Below are 16,417 nucleotides of genomic sequence, written 5' to 3'. Positions count from 1 at the left end.
ATTCATCCACAGTTTGCATATTCACTTACAAATTACACACAGACTGTCTCCTTTGACACTGTCAAGACCAGAAGCATTGTGAGGTTTAAGAATCACTGAAATAACAAGTTTTAAACACAACCAAGCTTGTGTGCTTGTCCTTATTGTGTCACTGACCAAATAACACATTTTTAACCTTAGCTTTTTTCTTTTCTTTAGTGTGAGTCAGATATGCGTCTCCAAACATTTTTTTTTTGTGCGGTTTGTGGCAGATTGCTTAGCAGAGGAAGTCACACAATCCCAATCTAATTAATCAGTGTTAGAGTCACAGAATTATGTGCTAAGCACCCAGCTTGCTCTTTTTCTGGTTTTGTATTCCGCAGCAGGCAAGCCAGGACAAGCTCAGGTATCCGTCCCCTGTCACTCTTGTGAAGCAGACTATTTGCACTTCACCATGCCACCAGGAACTCCATATTCTCATAAATAGCATGGAGTTTGGTAAATAATTAGGCTGTTATGAAGGAGCTGACATGAAATGAGAACTGTAGTGGGTAGCTGTGTGTAGTCTGCAAGGGCTGAGGCAGGTGGTGTGTGTCTCAGGGGTCTTTCACTTCAATTACAGGACCTGGACAACGAATTACAGACAAAGACCACCAGCTGTGTTAATCCTTACTGACAGCACACTATATTGTGTTATATTAAGAAGTGTCTTTGATCTCTAAAGGTGACTGGAATAAAAAAAAAATACAAGTAAAAAACAGAATCTCCAGCTACTGCATAAGCTTATTATCTTGAATGTTTAAGACACTTTTAACTTTGCTTGTCAATTTAAAGCAGATCTGCACTCAGTACAGATACAGGCAAATATAAGTAAAGTAAAGTCATGAGGTATAATTTGATGAAGTCAACTACCTGCATTATTTCCTACTGTAAAAGTTTGCTTGTAACGTTTAAACCAGTAAACATGTTTAGGAAAAGAAGACAACAACCACAACAAAAACAAAACAAGTCCACACTCAGTGACCGGTTTTAAAGACAGAGCAGTTTCCCATAGTTAGGATGAGGGCCTACCAGGTTTGATTTGTAGTTTATAGAAGGTTGTACTTCTTCCTTGCCTCTTATCACATTTTTATTTATTTATTTTGGTCCAAGACTGATGAATACAAATGTGTCTTGTAGGGTCCCACAATTCACACAATGTATTGTGCTTTCCATTCTAATTGCCTTATGCGCTAGCATTTAACAGACTACACAGCATAAATCATGTATCAGTGTAGGTAGCAGAGAGATGTTGACAATTAACTAGTCAGACTGCGTGGATGTATCCCCCAGAGCTGACAGGCAATAACGGAGACTGTACAAGTGTCCAAGCAACCCACTAGATAGAATAACATGCCACAATAGGCAGCAATGCCTTGTCAGAAACTGCAGAGAGCAGGCAAAGGTATGCCAGCATTTACAGCTTTTTAAGCAGACATTGTCTATATAAAAAGACTTTAAACAGACATGAAGAAATCTACAGAATATTGAAATGAACTGTCCCTTCAAAAGCATTACAGAGTTTTGTAAGTCCTAGTTACCCTATTCAGTTTATTTTGATATTGAAACATAAAACAAAATAGTCCAGTAGGGTCTTAATCTTGAGTTTAAATTTTCTTAAAATGAGAAATGCTGAAAACATCAACGAGATGACCGGTATGAATATTTACATTTTCATTTAATTTGATGTTATGTGTATTGTTAAATCATTACAAAAGTCTACTTCTGTATTAAATATGAATAACAGAATTGCGAAAGAACACCAACAACTGTAGTAGTGGTAATAATAAAAATACAAATAATAATAATAATATAAGAACAAATGTCAAATACCAGAACAATCTCTCCATAATAAATAGGATTCCCATTTCCAGTTTCAGAGTCTTCGCCATAATGGATCAACCCAATCATCAAAGTTGCAGGAACAATTGCACCAAACAAATATCATAAATAATGTTTGTTTACTGCTATTAACTATGGTATTAAAATGTTCTTTCAAATTACACTTTTAATATGTTATACATGTTTCTGTGGGGCAGTAAGATTTGATTTCAGGTTGTATATATTTGTCTGTTTGGATTTTATTATATTATTTGTGTGCTCAACATAGAGTCTGCTTGCCACCGATACCCCCAAGATATTATTGGTCCTGCTCGCACCTAGCAACATTAATTTATATAATAACCATTCAACATTAACAACACATATCCCTATACACCCATGATGTACAATCACGTGGTATGCTAGCAATGTCAGCAATCACTTTTTTCTGTAAGGACATGATAGCTTGAGGAACAGAGCTTTGAATTATGCTTTCACCATGACATCTGACTTTAGGCAGTTAAAAGTAGTTATTCTACAGAGTTGGAGAGGCAACAACCGAAACAAAATGCAAAATCATTGTTAAAAATCCTCTGTAAAGCATTTTTATATCAGTTATTTATTATAGTTTTCCTTTATGTTGAAGGTACACACATTCATGTTTATAAATGTATAGTAAGCAAGTTATTAACATTTGTTACATCTATTTTATATAAGCCTTATATATGAGAACAAATGTGTTCATATACACTTAATCATTAGTAGAGACTATTCAGATTATTCAGGGGCATTTTTAAAAGATTTTCATAAATTCACTTGTGCTGTGCAGCATATCTATTCTTGTCGGTTATATTAAAGCCATTTCAAAGCTGAAGAAATTTATCTGCAAACAAATGTATTTACAAACTGTGAAATTCATTAGAAATGAAGGACAGAATTATACGTATTTAAAGCACTCACAGCAAACTAGTAAGAAATGACATTTGTTCAACAGGGATGTCAGAGTGATACTTTTCAAACCAGGATTTTTTAAATCTGTCTATCACTTGCATGTCAAATCCTGTCAAAATCCCATAATAAAATATGATGTGTATACATTTCACACAGATACTGCAACATGTAAAATGAAAAATGTTAATACAAAGAACTTGGAGATACTTGGCTAAAGGAAACTAGGGCGATAATTATATACCATTTAACTGCCAAGGAATTCTTTAAATCATGAGGCAAACTCCAATATGGATATGCATGGGATGTTAGTGCCTGAAGCTGCCTCTGTTCTAAAATAAGAGAGATAAATTAAAACTCTCAGATAACAATACAAGGGCCTTGTTAATCATTAAAAATCCTGATTTTCATAGTACAACTGTGAACTTGTTCGCTGAGGCATTGCCTTTGTAAGCAGAGCAATCTTTTCCTTCAGCATCTACTGAGCTCTCTCAGTATAGAAAATCTCATCATCGAAGCAGCTCTGTGATTAGTCAAGACTCCTTCAAAAATAATTGACTCTGCCTTGGCAGTTTTTGTGCTCTGATGACAAACTTGAAGTAGAACATGGATACAAAACAAGACAGATTCCACAAGCAGTTGCTGGGAATATTATTGTCTAATGCTGTAACATGGGAAGGTACATAAAACCATGAGTAGAATCATCTGCATTTTATATATAAATTATCTATAAAGATAATATATCTATATAGATAAATAGATAGATAGATAGATTGATAGATTGATTAAATTAAAAGCTAAAGAAATAATCGAATTCAAATCAGGCCCCAGACAAGCACTATACAAAAACAAAGTTGTTGTTACAGAAGCCTTTTTAGTTTTAGCATTTGTGGATGAATTGATAACTGCCCTGAACATTCCCTGTTTACAGAAGAGTTACTTTCAAAAAGTTCATACATTTCCATTCCTTCAGATCAGAAATTGTGGAAATTTGTGGAAAATCTTTGTGGAAAAGAGCGTTCTCTTACTGAGGAACAATGATAACTTAAATCCAGCTCTAGACATTGCTGTGCACTTGGCTTGGTTCCAGGGCCACATGAAAGAGGCAGATGTTTAATTCTGAAGTAAGGTTTTAATACATTTTAATACAAGTAATCCTTGGGTGAATATAGGGAACACTTCATTTATTTTTTTCATAACCACATAAATATCTGTTTAACTGTATAATAACCCTTAGCACTTACTGACACATCAAGCTTTCTGAAACACAAAAGTAAATATTGACAATGCCAAAACCTCTGGAAACCACATTGGTTCAAGGTTGTGTAGTAATACACTGGTGACTCTGCTCGATACAGGAGATGGCAGAGTATAAAAAACATTGTGATTCATGATTGTACAACAGCACAGACCGTTATGATTATGACTATGACTAATATTTATCAATTGTCCGAAGCAAGTCTGACACTCAATAAACAACTGTTATATGTTACGAATTGAAGCGTGGTATAGCCTAAAATATAGCATACAATACTAATTTGAACACAGAAGCGTAACTACAGTATGTTTGAACTGCAAGTGTTCAGAACTTAATGATAAACAAATCTTCCTGAAATCCTATTTTCAGCAGTGGGCAGTGTAACGTAGCTCTGTTAATACTAATGTCTTTCACAACACAGCTGGAAAGAAGCTCCTGGGAATACTGGCTTGGCCCAGAGAGTGTTCTTGTTTCCTGCAGTCTTTCACACAGCAGAATACAAGTGGAACCTGAGGCGTCTTAATGAGACACAGCAAACGGCTAAGCACCATCACTCTTAGCATTTCAAGTCCTGAAACAACAGCACTTTATCACCCTAAAGGTCAGGTCAAGACTGTGGCCCTCCGCTCACCATTCTCCTCAAGCAGGCTCTCTGAGAAGCTGACCCCCCTCCTCCTAACATCCACAGTGCCCTCCCGTTGTCCTTTCTGGGTCTCACCGTATTGACTTTGATGAATCGAGTCCTATTATTTGTATCCTTCTGTGCCCTGGATTCGCAGCCCCAATCTCCCTCTCCACGATGCCACTGTGTTCTACATTCACTGCAGGTTGCTTGAATGGCAGCCACCTCCACCACTTTATAAACAAAGCGTCTGTAATTCATAATTAGCTGGTAGCCCAGGTATTTGTTGGCGAGACAAGGTCACAATTTCATATTAGTTATCTTATTTCTTTTTAATATTAGTATTTGTTGTGCATTACTATATAATGCTTTCTGCAGTGTGCCTGGTTGTTATAATTAACCAAACTTAAAGTCTTTGTTTTTATGTTTTCCATGACAGAAAAGTGTACTTTCATACACTGGTAACTAATGCTTTAAAAGCAAAATCAAACTAAGGTGTTGGCCTTTTAAATAAGCAATACATTGTGTGTGATAAAAACACCAACATTTAAATATGAATGTGCCTGTACAGAAACAGGATACTTTTTCCTGCTTCAACTAAAGGAGTAATATTAATGTTAGGTTGCAGATGGAACCCTGGTTATCTTTAGAGTTGAGGCCCTACCTAAAGGGGAATGGGGCATTGTCATTATCATGGGAACTCAGTGAATGCATTGGTATAACAAAGCTGCCTATAGGCTGCTGTGTGTTGTCACTCAAGCAGACCGCCTCTGCCTGTTTTAACTAGTGACAACCCAGAGTGCTCTGCCTCTTTTGCCATTCATGGGACTCCTAACTCCTATTTTTCTCTAATATATTATTCAGTGTTCTCGAAACTCTAGCATTCAAACTATTTAATACTGTTAAAACATTAGTTCCTCTGGACATGGGGCTCCATTTAGTTTATTATTGTTACTATTTTTACTAGATATATACATATTTGTTACACATATATATTATTATTGTTGTAAATAAACTTTCTATACAGCAAACAGGCAATTGAGCATGTGTAAAACTAACAATCAAACACAAAAAGTCTGCAGGACCTAACTTAGTGCCCAGGCTCCTGCTTGATCCCATTCGCGATAGGGTCTCCTTTCCTGTCCACGGCACTGCATAGTCCATGGCTCCAGCTACAATCCGGGATTTCCTTCCCTTCTCCTCCTAGAGCTTTAGAAGTTGGGATTAAGGAAGCTGATCTTGCACGCCTGAGAGCCTGAGATTGTCTTCTCCACTGTCTCAGTGTGAATAATACTCTATCGCAGTATGGTGTCTCTACCCCCCATCTCTGCTGAGCCACAGGACCTCTCTGGCACTAACTGGCAGTACAGGGTGAATGAGTCCCTTCTTCACAGGGCCTATGCAGCGGGGGCACAGGCGGTGTGGTTCCAGAAAATGGCTAGCCCCCTGGCTGTTTACCTGGCCCAGACGCGTCACAGACCTGACAGTGACAGCTGAATTACTGGTGCAAGTCTTGCAACATGGCGTGTGCACAACTGGCCACCCATAGGCAGTCATGGTAGGGGCATACTCATGATGGACAGCTTGTAGCACAAAGTGTTCGGGCAGAAAACTCAACCCTGCTCTAGAAGCATGCCATCTGGGATGTGCCCCCCTAGGTGAAGCACGAGAGTTTTTACTCTCCCTACTTCCATGTGCCCAAGAAGTATGGCGTGGATCTGAGACACCTGAACCGCTACCTGAAGGTGTTGCACGTCAAGATGCTCACCCAGCACACCATCTCCCAAGCCATTTGGCTAGTTATCTAGATGATTGGTTAGTCTGTGCACACACCAGGGATAAAGTCCAGACCCACACGTTTCTGTTCCTCGACCATCTCCATGAGTAAGGTCTGTGGGTCAACTGGGAGAAGAGCTGCCTCTGATGCCATGACCGCCTTACTGGCACCAGTGAGAATTGCCTCCATGCACACCTGCCTCTCCCCTTATCAGCATTGTAGTAACTTGTATGTTGTTTTGTTATTTTTCATTTAACACCCTTTCTTTCAAGTATATTTTTTAACAATATAGTGGTAGGCATTGCAGGATATGTGTGTATTGATGTAAATGACAAAGATACTGTCCATTTATGCATTTATTATTTATGCCCTTTTCTAAGATGGCTTCATCCTAAATGTGTGTGATGTGGAGCACATTGCACAGGAGCTTTATATCTTTATTTCTCTGAGATGACTTCTCCAAAACAAAACAAATCAAAACAACCAAACAAATAGGTTGACAGAAACAAACAGACAGATTAATATAGATAAGCTCATCTGTTAATTATTTCCTTACATGTACCCGCCAGTTTTTCTCCCCAGTAGTTAGTTTCCTCTGCAGAGAAATAAATACGTTAATAAATAAATCAACTTAACATAGTTAATGAAAATAGCAATTATCCAGACATGTTATTGATGAAACGGGTGAATATTATGCATGTAAATATATTGAACACCGTTAAAAAAAAAACATTAAAACAAATGGAAACAATCAACACATGAAATATGTACACAGAAAGACTGATGGATATACAGACAGTCAGGCAGATCCATCTGGGTTATTTTTTTAATGTTTTTTTTGTTTTGTATCTAGTGAAATTACTGTGCTTTCAAATCCCCTCAGGCTAATCCTAACGCTATCTTTTTATGAGTCTCACTTTGGCGGACACCCTTCGCTTGTTGAATGTAAATGTTCATTCATGTCATTACGAACACATGCACATGCATGCTGGAGACCACTATTAAGAAGTGCAATGTGCTCCATACCACTCAGTCACTACCCAGATCGGGCCACCCTTCCAAACTGAGCAGCCGGGCAAGCAGGAAACTGGTTAGGGATGCCACTGTGAAGCCAATAGTGACTTTGAAAAATGTGCACAGTTCAACATCTGAGATGGGTGTTCATACATAAACACCATCCCAGTCCCTACACAAAGCTATCCATTGTGGCAAGTGGCCAGAAAGCAACCTTGAAAAAGACAAAGTATGTATATGATACTGCAGACATGTAGCAGTCCACTGTCAAGTATGGTGGTTGCATCACATTATGGGGATGCTTCTCATCAGCAGCAACCGGGACGCTTGTCAGGACTGGGGGAAATGGATGGTGCAAAGTACAGGTGAATCTTAGAGGAAAACCTGCATGAGTTAGCCAAGAATCAATACTAGGTTGAAAAAGTCACATTTCAGCAGGACAATAAACTGAAGTACCACACTAAAGCCACACTGGAAGGGTTTAAAAAGAAGAAAGTGAATGTCCTTGAGTGGCCCAGTTAATGTCCAATCTTGAATCCTATAGAAAATTAAAATGTAAATGTATATATTTTCATTGCATGTTTGTCAGATAGTCAACCTTATTAACATTAAACCAGTGTTAAGTTTGATCATTAGAGTTTTTAATGTTTTAATGTTTTTTTTTTTTAATTATTTATAATTCACCAAAATGTGAAAGTTCTGGTAGGGGGTGAAAACTTTTGCAAAGCCCTATATAGATCTATAAGGTATTGTATATATATATATATATATATATATATATATATATATAGAGAGAGAGAGAGAGAGAGAGAGAGAGAGAGAGAGAGAGAGAGAGAGAGAGAAAATAAAAGGGTGTGTTCGAGATGATGTCGAGCGGAAGTGTTGGGTCGAGTGTTGGGTGAATCTGTGTCGATGCGGTGTCAAGGAGCTGCTGTCAAGTGCCTTATAAGCAAACCCAAGGCAGGCAGCAATGTGAGAGGAGCAAATTCAGAGGCCTGAAAATGATCAATGCAAGCAGGAGATTCAAATATAGGTGATGTAGTCCTATAAACCAAAAACCTCTGTGACCATCCCGGACTACAGTTGTAGCCGCAGACTGGAGTTGGGGTGACGCTGGGAGAAGGCGTGTTACTCAAAAGGAGTGTAAAATATACCCAAGAAAGCAAAGGTGTGTTAACAAGACCGATCATTTAAATATATACGATTATCTCAGTAGTATTTACACATGGAAATGGGCATGATTTTCCAGTGATTTATATGTCATTTAAGTATTTGGGATTGACCCAGTCCTTCTCTGGGGTAATTTACTTCTGGGCCAAATGTGCACCATCATATCACACGAGTTAAAAACACTGCATGTACACTCCCCCTTTGATAAATACAACAATAACGCTGGGAAGGGGCAACCACCGGCTTCTGAGACCAAAGGAAAGGTAGGGTAGGTGTTTATAGTACTTGATAAGAGTCAAAGTTTTCAAGGAGAACAAATGTCTTCTAACTGGGTGCATGACAGAAGACAAAGTACAGCTTTTGTGCAGTGTAGATGAATAGAAAAAGGGCAGGGTTCGTCTGAGTGACTGCACACAAGGACCTATCGGCAGCTTTCCAATGAGGTTTCTGTGTTTCTAATGTGTTATGCAATATCATATACTTAGAACTATTTTTAACTTATAATTTACAGATAACTGTAGCTTATGTTGTACTGTATAGACCATTTTTGATGACAGGAAGGAGGTGGTGTTTCTGTCTTATGGAGCCACACAATCATACTACACTGTTTCTCACTGCATCCCACATCTGTATGCATGTTTGTAATTTCCACTGTTTATTTTCTACCAGTGGGGCTATGCTGATATAAACTTCTTCCGGTGGAATTTATACAACAAAGAGTTCCAGCACTAATGTGTACACATAGACATAATGGCAATTTCCAATGCAATAGATACGCTACTGTCCAGATAACTCTGTACATCTGTAAAGCTTCAGTTATATCAGCATATCAGGTTGCTCTGATCCAGTCATTTGAACAAGTCTGGTAGCAGTGATTCCGATAGATCTTTCAGAGAAGACAACCAACACACTTGTTTACTTAAAAATTAAGCCGCTGGGTTCAGCATCTCTACTGCAACACAGAGTGGAATAGCTATTAAGTCTTAAGCCAACCTTACAGGAACCGACAATGAGATTGAGGTGTCTTCAAAGAGCATGTGCTCATCAAGTCAGCCAGTTCATTTTGCAAACCAAACAGCAGAGCTTCAGTTTCCTGCTGGTCAGCCCTGCCCAGGTCTAGTGAGCAAACCTGTGCATTAACATCAACATTTTAACAGCCAAAGAAACGATGGACCAATGCCAAATGATCTATATAAACCAAAACTGGTTTGAATGGGGTTAAAGACTTACCTCAAGATTCAACCACAAATAATAATAAATAAAGTAAAAATGTAGGGCACTGTATAGGCTGGATCAAAGAACTTACCAGCCTGTGCAAGACAATGATTGTCCATGTGAGTGTCAGCAGGTCTCCAACAGGAAAACAACTCTCCTTGTATGTCTGTGATCACAAGGAAAACACAGGAACCCCCTAGGTAATAGGTGATTGGAAGGTACTTCTGGGGTGGGAGTATTTGGATTTGGGATTTATATATAAATACAAATACAGGGGAACACCATACTCTATTGCAACTGAGTTCTTGTAATCTCAGACTCACGGGGGCCGCCCTCTAGCATCTGAAGCAAACACGGTCGGTCAGAAGAATGGGGATTCTGCACACTAGTGTCTCACTTTAGGACTATACCCAATAGGATTGAAGCCACAACAGGTACTACCACAGACTGTACTAAACACAGACGATGTGCCAAACAAGATGACAATGCCCAGCTAGACTTACCACCATTACCTGTATCCATTCAAAATGCCAGGAAGCCAACATATCCTCAAGTATATGGCTTGAGGGATGATGGGCATCAGTTGGGGGGATGGGACCGGGGACCTTGCAGACCAGAATAAATTAATATTTTACCAGGGAGACAAAGGAGCAGGAAATTCAATGGTGTATCTTTTGGGACTGCAAACACAATCCCACCTGATGTATATAAAGGAACACAATGCAGCACAATTTCACAGAAACAATGCTGTCAATGCGTTTTTTTTTTTTTATGATTTCACTTTTGTTTTGTTCTACATTGCAGTTCTACCAGCAACACCCCCCCCCAAAAAAAACAGAAAAGAAAAGAAAAAGTCAAAGCATTTCTACAGCATGGCACTTTTCATCCTTCAGAGGGAAGGAGAAGAAAAGATTTTGAAGCAAAACAAACTTTTTTCTTTTTTTCCCCTTCTCTTTAGCACTCAGCAATCTCGTTACCTGAGGACATGCGTGAAAAATCACAAGCTCAATAGCCTGAAAACAAGTTTTCAGTCACACTTTTTAAAGTATTAAAATAATCCCAGCGCACTCTTTAGTCCAATTACACAGCACAACGGAGCTATCGGTGAAATCAGGGGAAATCTGTCAGTCTTGCAGGTTTATGTTTCCATGTGTTATCTACAGATAAGCGGTGCTGAAATTTTAGATTTCGACTGACATAATTGTGTGTGAATTCTGATCTGATTTTGCATTACACGGTGCTAAAAGGTGAAACGTTTTCTTTAATGTAACTCATTAGAACACTGATGGCTTTACTGGCTATGAAACCTGAAGCCTCTGATTAAGAAAGTATGGGCCCAGAGGTCGCTCTGATGGAATCGTAGCCCCCTCCTACCTCAGGCACTGACTTAGCGATACCACTGGAGCTAATGCACAGTATGGTACCTGCTGGACAATCGATAAATAACCTTGCATTATCAGGCAGTTACAGCTGTTTATTTAGTTTATTAGATTACCATTACTGCCTCCAAATGTTAATAGGAACAAGATTAGGGTTTTTTTTGTTAATTTTTTCACACACATTTTTTGTTTTGATATTATCTTTCTTTCTAGCCTAAACACAGCAACAACAAACAGCTTTGAAATATATCTGCTCATTGTTTTATAGACTTTAACAATGCATATCCATTACAATACAGACCTTTTCTATTAAAAATAAAAAGGACAACAACTGCAAATAAACAGTATTATCAGTTATTATCCAAAACAATGCAATATAAATTCATTATTTTTTTTTATCTGAGTGGGAAATTATTATTAGTATTATGTGAAGTCAGTACAGAACATAAGCAGTTTGCCTCTCCTGTTGTAATGGGTTTATTGTTTAAATTAGCTGTTGTATCACCTTCTTTGAGCATCCTGTGGCAGTGTGGATATTAAACATTGTGCTAAATAATAGTCTCCTTTTATAATTATTTACTCATCCTACTCATCCAATATTATTTGCGTTCCTTTTCTTTTTTATTATTGCCTAATTGGGCCAGAATATGCCAAATTGTTTAACTTCTGAAAATGGTATTGACATTGGTGAATAGAAAATAACTCAGTTAACCTGGGAGTAGCTTTTGGCAAGAGTGACAAGGAGAGAAAAAAAATGTGTTAATAATTAAAGACCAGCACGGGACCTAATCTACTACCCATATCCCTGTAACCATCACTTGAACATGCACACAAAACAAATGTAAATATAAAATGATGCCCTTCTTGAAGCTAGACAATATCCCCATAAAAATATGTATTTTTAACAAATGTTTTTCCCCATTGCATTTTTTAAGAAAAATATGGCTTAGTACGTGCACTAGTGGGTGGAAGATGATGCACATTAAGCACATACGGACATACATACATTGTTACTCATAAAACTGCTGAGAACATAAAGAGGTGAATTGAGCCCTGTAAGCAAAATATTATTATTACATGCAGCTTATCTCAGATGCCCCCCCTACCCCCTGGCTATAGAGGAGTATTCCTACAGTAACCACTGAAGCATGCACACATCTCCTTATGGCACCAAGAATCTCACTGGAAACAGACACATTTTATGAGAATGTCACCAGATCTACAGCACGGAAGAGGAGATATTTAGCAAAGGAGCCCATATGTAGAAGTTTGTGACCTCAGGGCGCTCATCCTCATCCTCACAGGGGGGCAGACCTAACCATGCACACTCAACATTTTGTTTTAAGCATCTTCTATGTTTAGAGGCTTATAGTTTAATATACTTCTTCACCCTTATCTGTCAATGATATCATGTCACAGTACAGCCTTTGCTCTACATTAAGAGGGTGATTTACAGAAGTGCTGTCTTTAAAAGTTAATAAATCAATTCTCATAGTTTTCTGTAAGGATTAAAAGTTAAACCAAAAAAGCAAACAAAACAACACAAATCAAGCAAGAGTTATCAACGTAACTATGGGGAGAAAAAATACATGAAAGTATATATTTGTTTACACCTAAACATGAGTTTTTATATTTTGCTTGGAATTTATGTGGATAGTAAAAAGGTGGTTCACAAAGTGTGTCTAGCCCCCTTGTCACAGGAGGGAGAATGAAATAATGCTGTAAATGTTATTTATTGCACAATAGGCATTTTCTCAGTCTTCAGGATTAAAACAATGACATATCTTGAGAAAGAAGTGCAAGGCCTGAGATCTTCATAATTCTAAATAGGGGTTGCCAAATGCAAAGTACATTATGAAGAAATTGAAACATACTCTTTTGTCTACTTTGTTTAGCTTTAACATTAGGACACATACTACAAAAAAAGATTACTCTATACCCCAACAGTCTCAAACTTGTCAAAAGAAACAGTGCAATGACAGCACTGATATGGTTTAAAGACGGACCAAAGGAAGTTGTACTGTCAAAGATTACATTTCTTTCTTTCAATTTGTGAACAAGACTTGGTCTGCCTGTAGTTTATGTATTCATTTATTTGTCTGTATATTTATTTATTTATAATGTTCGTATGTGAAGAGTTCACCAGTGTTGATACTTTATATGCCTCACTGGTGTTCTAAATACATGATGACTGCAGGTATTCAACAGACCAAAAGAATATTTGTATTTTGTTCATCCCAAAGCCTGTTTTAAAGCAGCAGGGGATTATTTATTTATTTATTTATTTATTTATTTAATTGAATTAGCTTAGTATATTTTCCTACATTACTTTAGGAGCAACGGTGGTAAGGTGGTAATTGTTTAAAAAAGGCTGATGTCAAGACTTGGCTTCACTTTAATAAATCTCCTGATGGAAATTATGGATTGGGTGTGAATAATATAACTTAAACTGCTCAGAGGCCTAACCTACAAGGGGGAGTGGGGGCAGAAAAACAAAAGTTATAGCATTTTCCCTTTCAAATACCTGTTCGAGTTTTAACAACTGAAAGGTTCTCATCAATTAGCTGTGACTTACCCTTTGGTGGAGAGTAAGTGACTAATATCTACATTGGCTCCAAAGAAAGACACTTTTCACAATCGATCCAACAATCCACTAAGTGAAAACACATGTAGAGACCTAGGCAGAGCCGGTGAGGGGTCCTGGTTGAATGGAAAACAGGTGCTCTAGTTCTGTGCCATGTAATACCCCATTTAGCCTGGGGACCAAAGGTTACCCAGCTAATAGATGCCTTGTGGAGCTCAGGGATAGCTAGAGCACTGGCCAAGGTTAAACATCTGGAACATATTTCGCATACTTGCAACATATGCTTCAGGTTCAATTAAAATGAGGCCTTGGCACATTTATTAATCTTTTTACTTTCATCCCATAAAAGGCCTCTTCTGACCTGACCTTAATATTTTACAATTTGAGCAAACAGAAAAGGTAATGAGAGCTAGAGGTCACTACCTACTAGTGAATGGAAAAGACAAATTTGTTCAGCCTCAAAACTCCATTTGTTGTACACTTAACCAGGAATAAAGCAAAAGCAAAAAAAAAAAAAAAAGACTGAAAGGGAGTGTGTGTGGGGTGGGGGGTGGTAGGAGTGAGATAGGGATAGAAATAAAGAAGAAAAATACAGCCTTTCAAGTTACCAACAGCTAAAATGAAAAGCTAACAGTTGAACGGTGCAATAGATCAAAATGTATGAAGTCTGAGTTGGTAAATTGTAGTCTTTGTGGTTTCCTGCTATTTGTAGTGCCCGAGTCCAATGTGTAGTAATAATGGATTCCTCTTATGTGGAATAATAATCACTGGTCTGAATCTAACTGCAGGAGGCTTGCTCAGAAAGCAGCTCCCTCATTTGAATTTGAAAGTTATAATGTATTTATGATAATCTGCATCTTTTCATCCCTATTTTTGAAAAGAAAAAAAAAACTTTTTTGTTGCAGATATTCTACATGAAGTAAATTCTCATAAAGTACATTGCCATCAGCAATTTACATCCCCAGTACACTTCATATCATCGAATACAATATTAAGTCTCTCTGCTTCTTTTTTTTAACCCTGTGATCCCAGAAAATATCGTCATGATGGCAAATGGTGCTGGAAATTAAACTAAAGTCACCATATAGAAAAATACACAAAGGGGGAGTCCTGTGATTTTTCTGTTGGTGTAGAGTAAAAAAAAAAAGGTGGCAATTATTTTCTATACAATATTAAGTATTAAGAGACAATAATCATTAGTTTAATACAGGCTTAATCTTCACTAAATAAAACATGATTTTCAAGAGAGCAGACGCCACCCAAAACAATAAGGTTATTTTTAGCTCAACTCTTTCTATTATTATAACTAACAGCCTTGGCCACTCAAAGAATACAGTGAACAAAGCATAGCAATATTCCAATTTCCCCCTTATGACATGTCTTATTGCATGTCCTGTCAGTATCTTTACTGCTTTAAGGATACTGTTATTTTTGTCAAGCAGTTCATGTTACATTTAGGTTCTGATAATAAACCTTTGTAGAGTTAATTAAAGTAACTGATAATGTAAATCAATGTGGCCAGCTGTTACCAAGATATATGTTTAGGTTATAAAACTGTAAGATTGTCTTAGCTCTAATCATTTATTATGTGGGATCTTGTCCAGACCAAACTCAGAAAGTGTTCACTGTCTGGAGAGGCTACACTGAGATTATCAAACATTAGCTCTCTCACAATATGTTACAGAGCAATTTCAACCAATCATTGAAACGTTACTTATATGATTTGCATCTATTCTCAAGATTTAGTTTTCCGTAAAAACATACACCAGTAAACATCTAGCGTCAGTTTAAGCATTCACATTTCTCATAAATTGAGTTCACTCTTCTAAGTCTAAAAATAAAATCATAATCTCTATGACTCCTTCCCTGTTATTTTGCTTAAATATGTTTCCTTCCTTTTTAAAAATGAATGTTTTGGGGGGTGAATAAAGGTTTATTAAGCTTTTACACAAACAAAGCAATTTTTTTTTTTTTTCAGTTTTTATCTGGTTATTTAGACTCCTTCTCCTTCAACTCTAGTCAAAGCACTCATGTTAACACTATAGAGCACATTTTTGTCCTTCAAGCATGGTGTCACTGCAGACACATTTTGAAAAGCTATCAAGTTGGAAGACAGCCTAAATTATTTGTGTTCCTTGAGGAAAAAAAGAAAGAAAGAAAGAAAAGAAATTACCCTAACGAAAAGAGGATTTATAGTTATCCTTACTCACAATGAACACACACCATTGTTAGTAAGGTAAACAGCTATGTGTTTGCTAGGTGGGGGAGAGCACACAGGAAGATTTTCTACTTTTCTTTTTTTTTAACTGTCTGTGAAACAGTGTCATGTCTAAAAATGCCTGTCCCATGATAGCAGAACGTTAGTGAAGATAATTACCCTGTCATCTTTGTCGTATTCCTCATCCTCGTCCTCTAACATGTCCTCCACTGCCTGCTGCTGAAAAGAGAGAGAGAAGAAAAGAGAGCGATTGTCAGGATTAAAAATAAGAAAATCCGCTTTTACTGTTGCCAGCAGCAGTGGTACATTCTCACTGTTTCCCATCACAATGCACCCAAGATGAAAACTTCATTAGTGTTTTAGACAGACAGAGTGGATGACGTCAGATGCCAA

The 16,417-nt window shown here is 37.5% G+C and overlaps 1 protein-coding gene across 7 annotated transcripts in view; it reads right to left on the bottom strand.

The window, feature by feature from the left end:
* The window catches only part of mctp1a (multiple C2 domains, transmembrane 1a), a 200,584-nt gene that overhangs the window by 19,650 nt on the left and 164,517 nt on the right, over positions 1 to 16,417 (bottom strand). For 4 of the 7 annotated variants that reach the window (XM_066711829.1, XM_066711831.1, XM_066711835.1 and 1 more), the window contains 2 exons: positions 16,184 to 16,243; positions 10,347 to 10,448 (listed from right to left, as the gene is read on the bottom strand). In XM_066711829.1, coding sequence (XP_066567926.1) covers positions 10,347 to 10,448; positions 16,184 to 16,243 — 162 coding nt within the window. The remainder of the gene's footprint in view (positions 1 to 10,346; positions 10,449 to 16,183; positions 16,244 to 16,417) is intronic. The other 3 variants (XM_066711832.1, XM_066711833.1, XM_066711834.1) reach the window with 3 other exon arrangements.

This window comes from Amia ocellicauda, chromosome 8, assembly GCF_036373705.1.
Source record: "Amia ocellicauda isolate fAmiCal2 chromosome 8, fAmiCal2.hap1, whole genome shotgun sequence".
In the NCBI taxonomy this organism is placed as follows: domain Eukaryota; kingdom Metazoa; phylum Chordata; class Actinopteri; order Amiiformes; family Amiidae; genus Amia; species Amia ocellicauda.
This window is presented reverse-complemented; position numbering and strand designations above follow the sequence as displayed.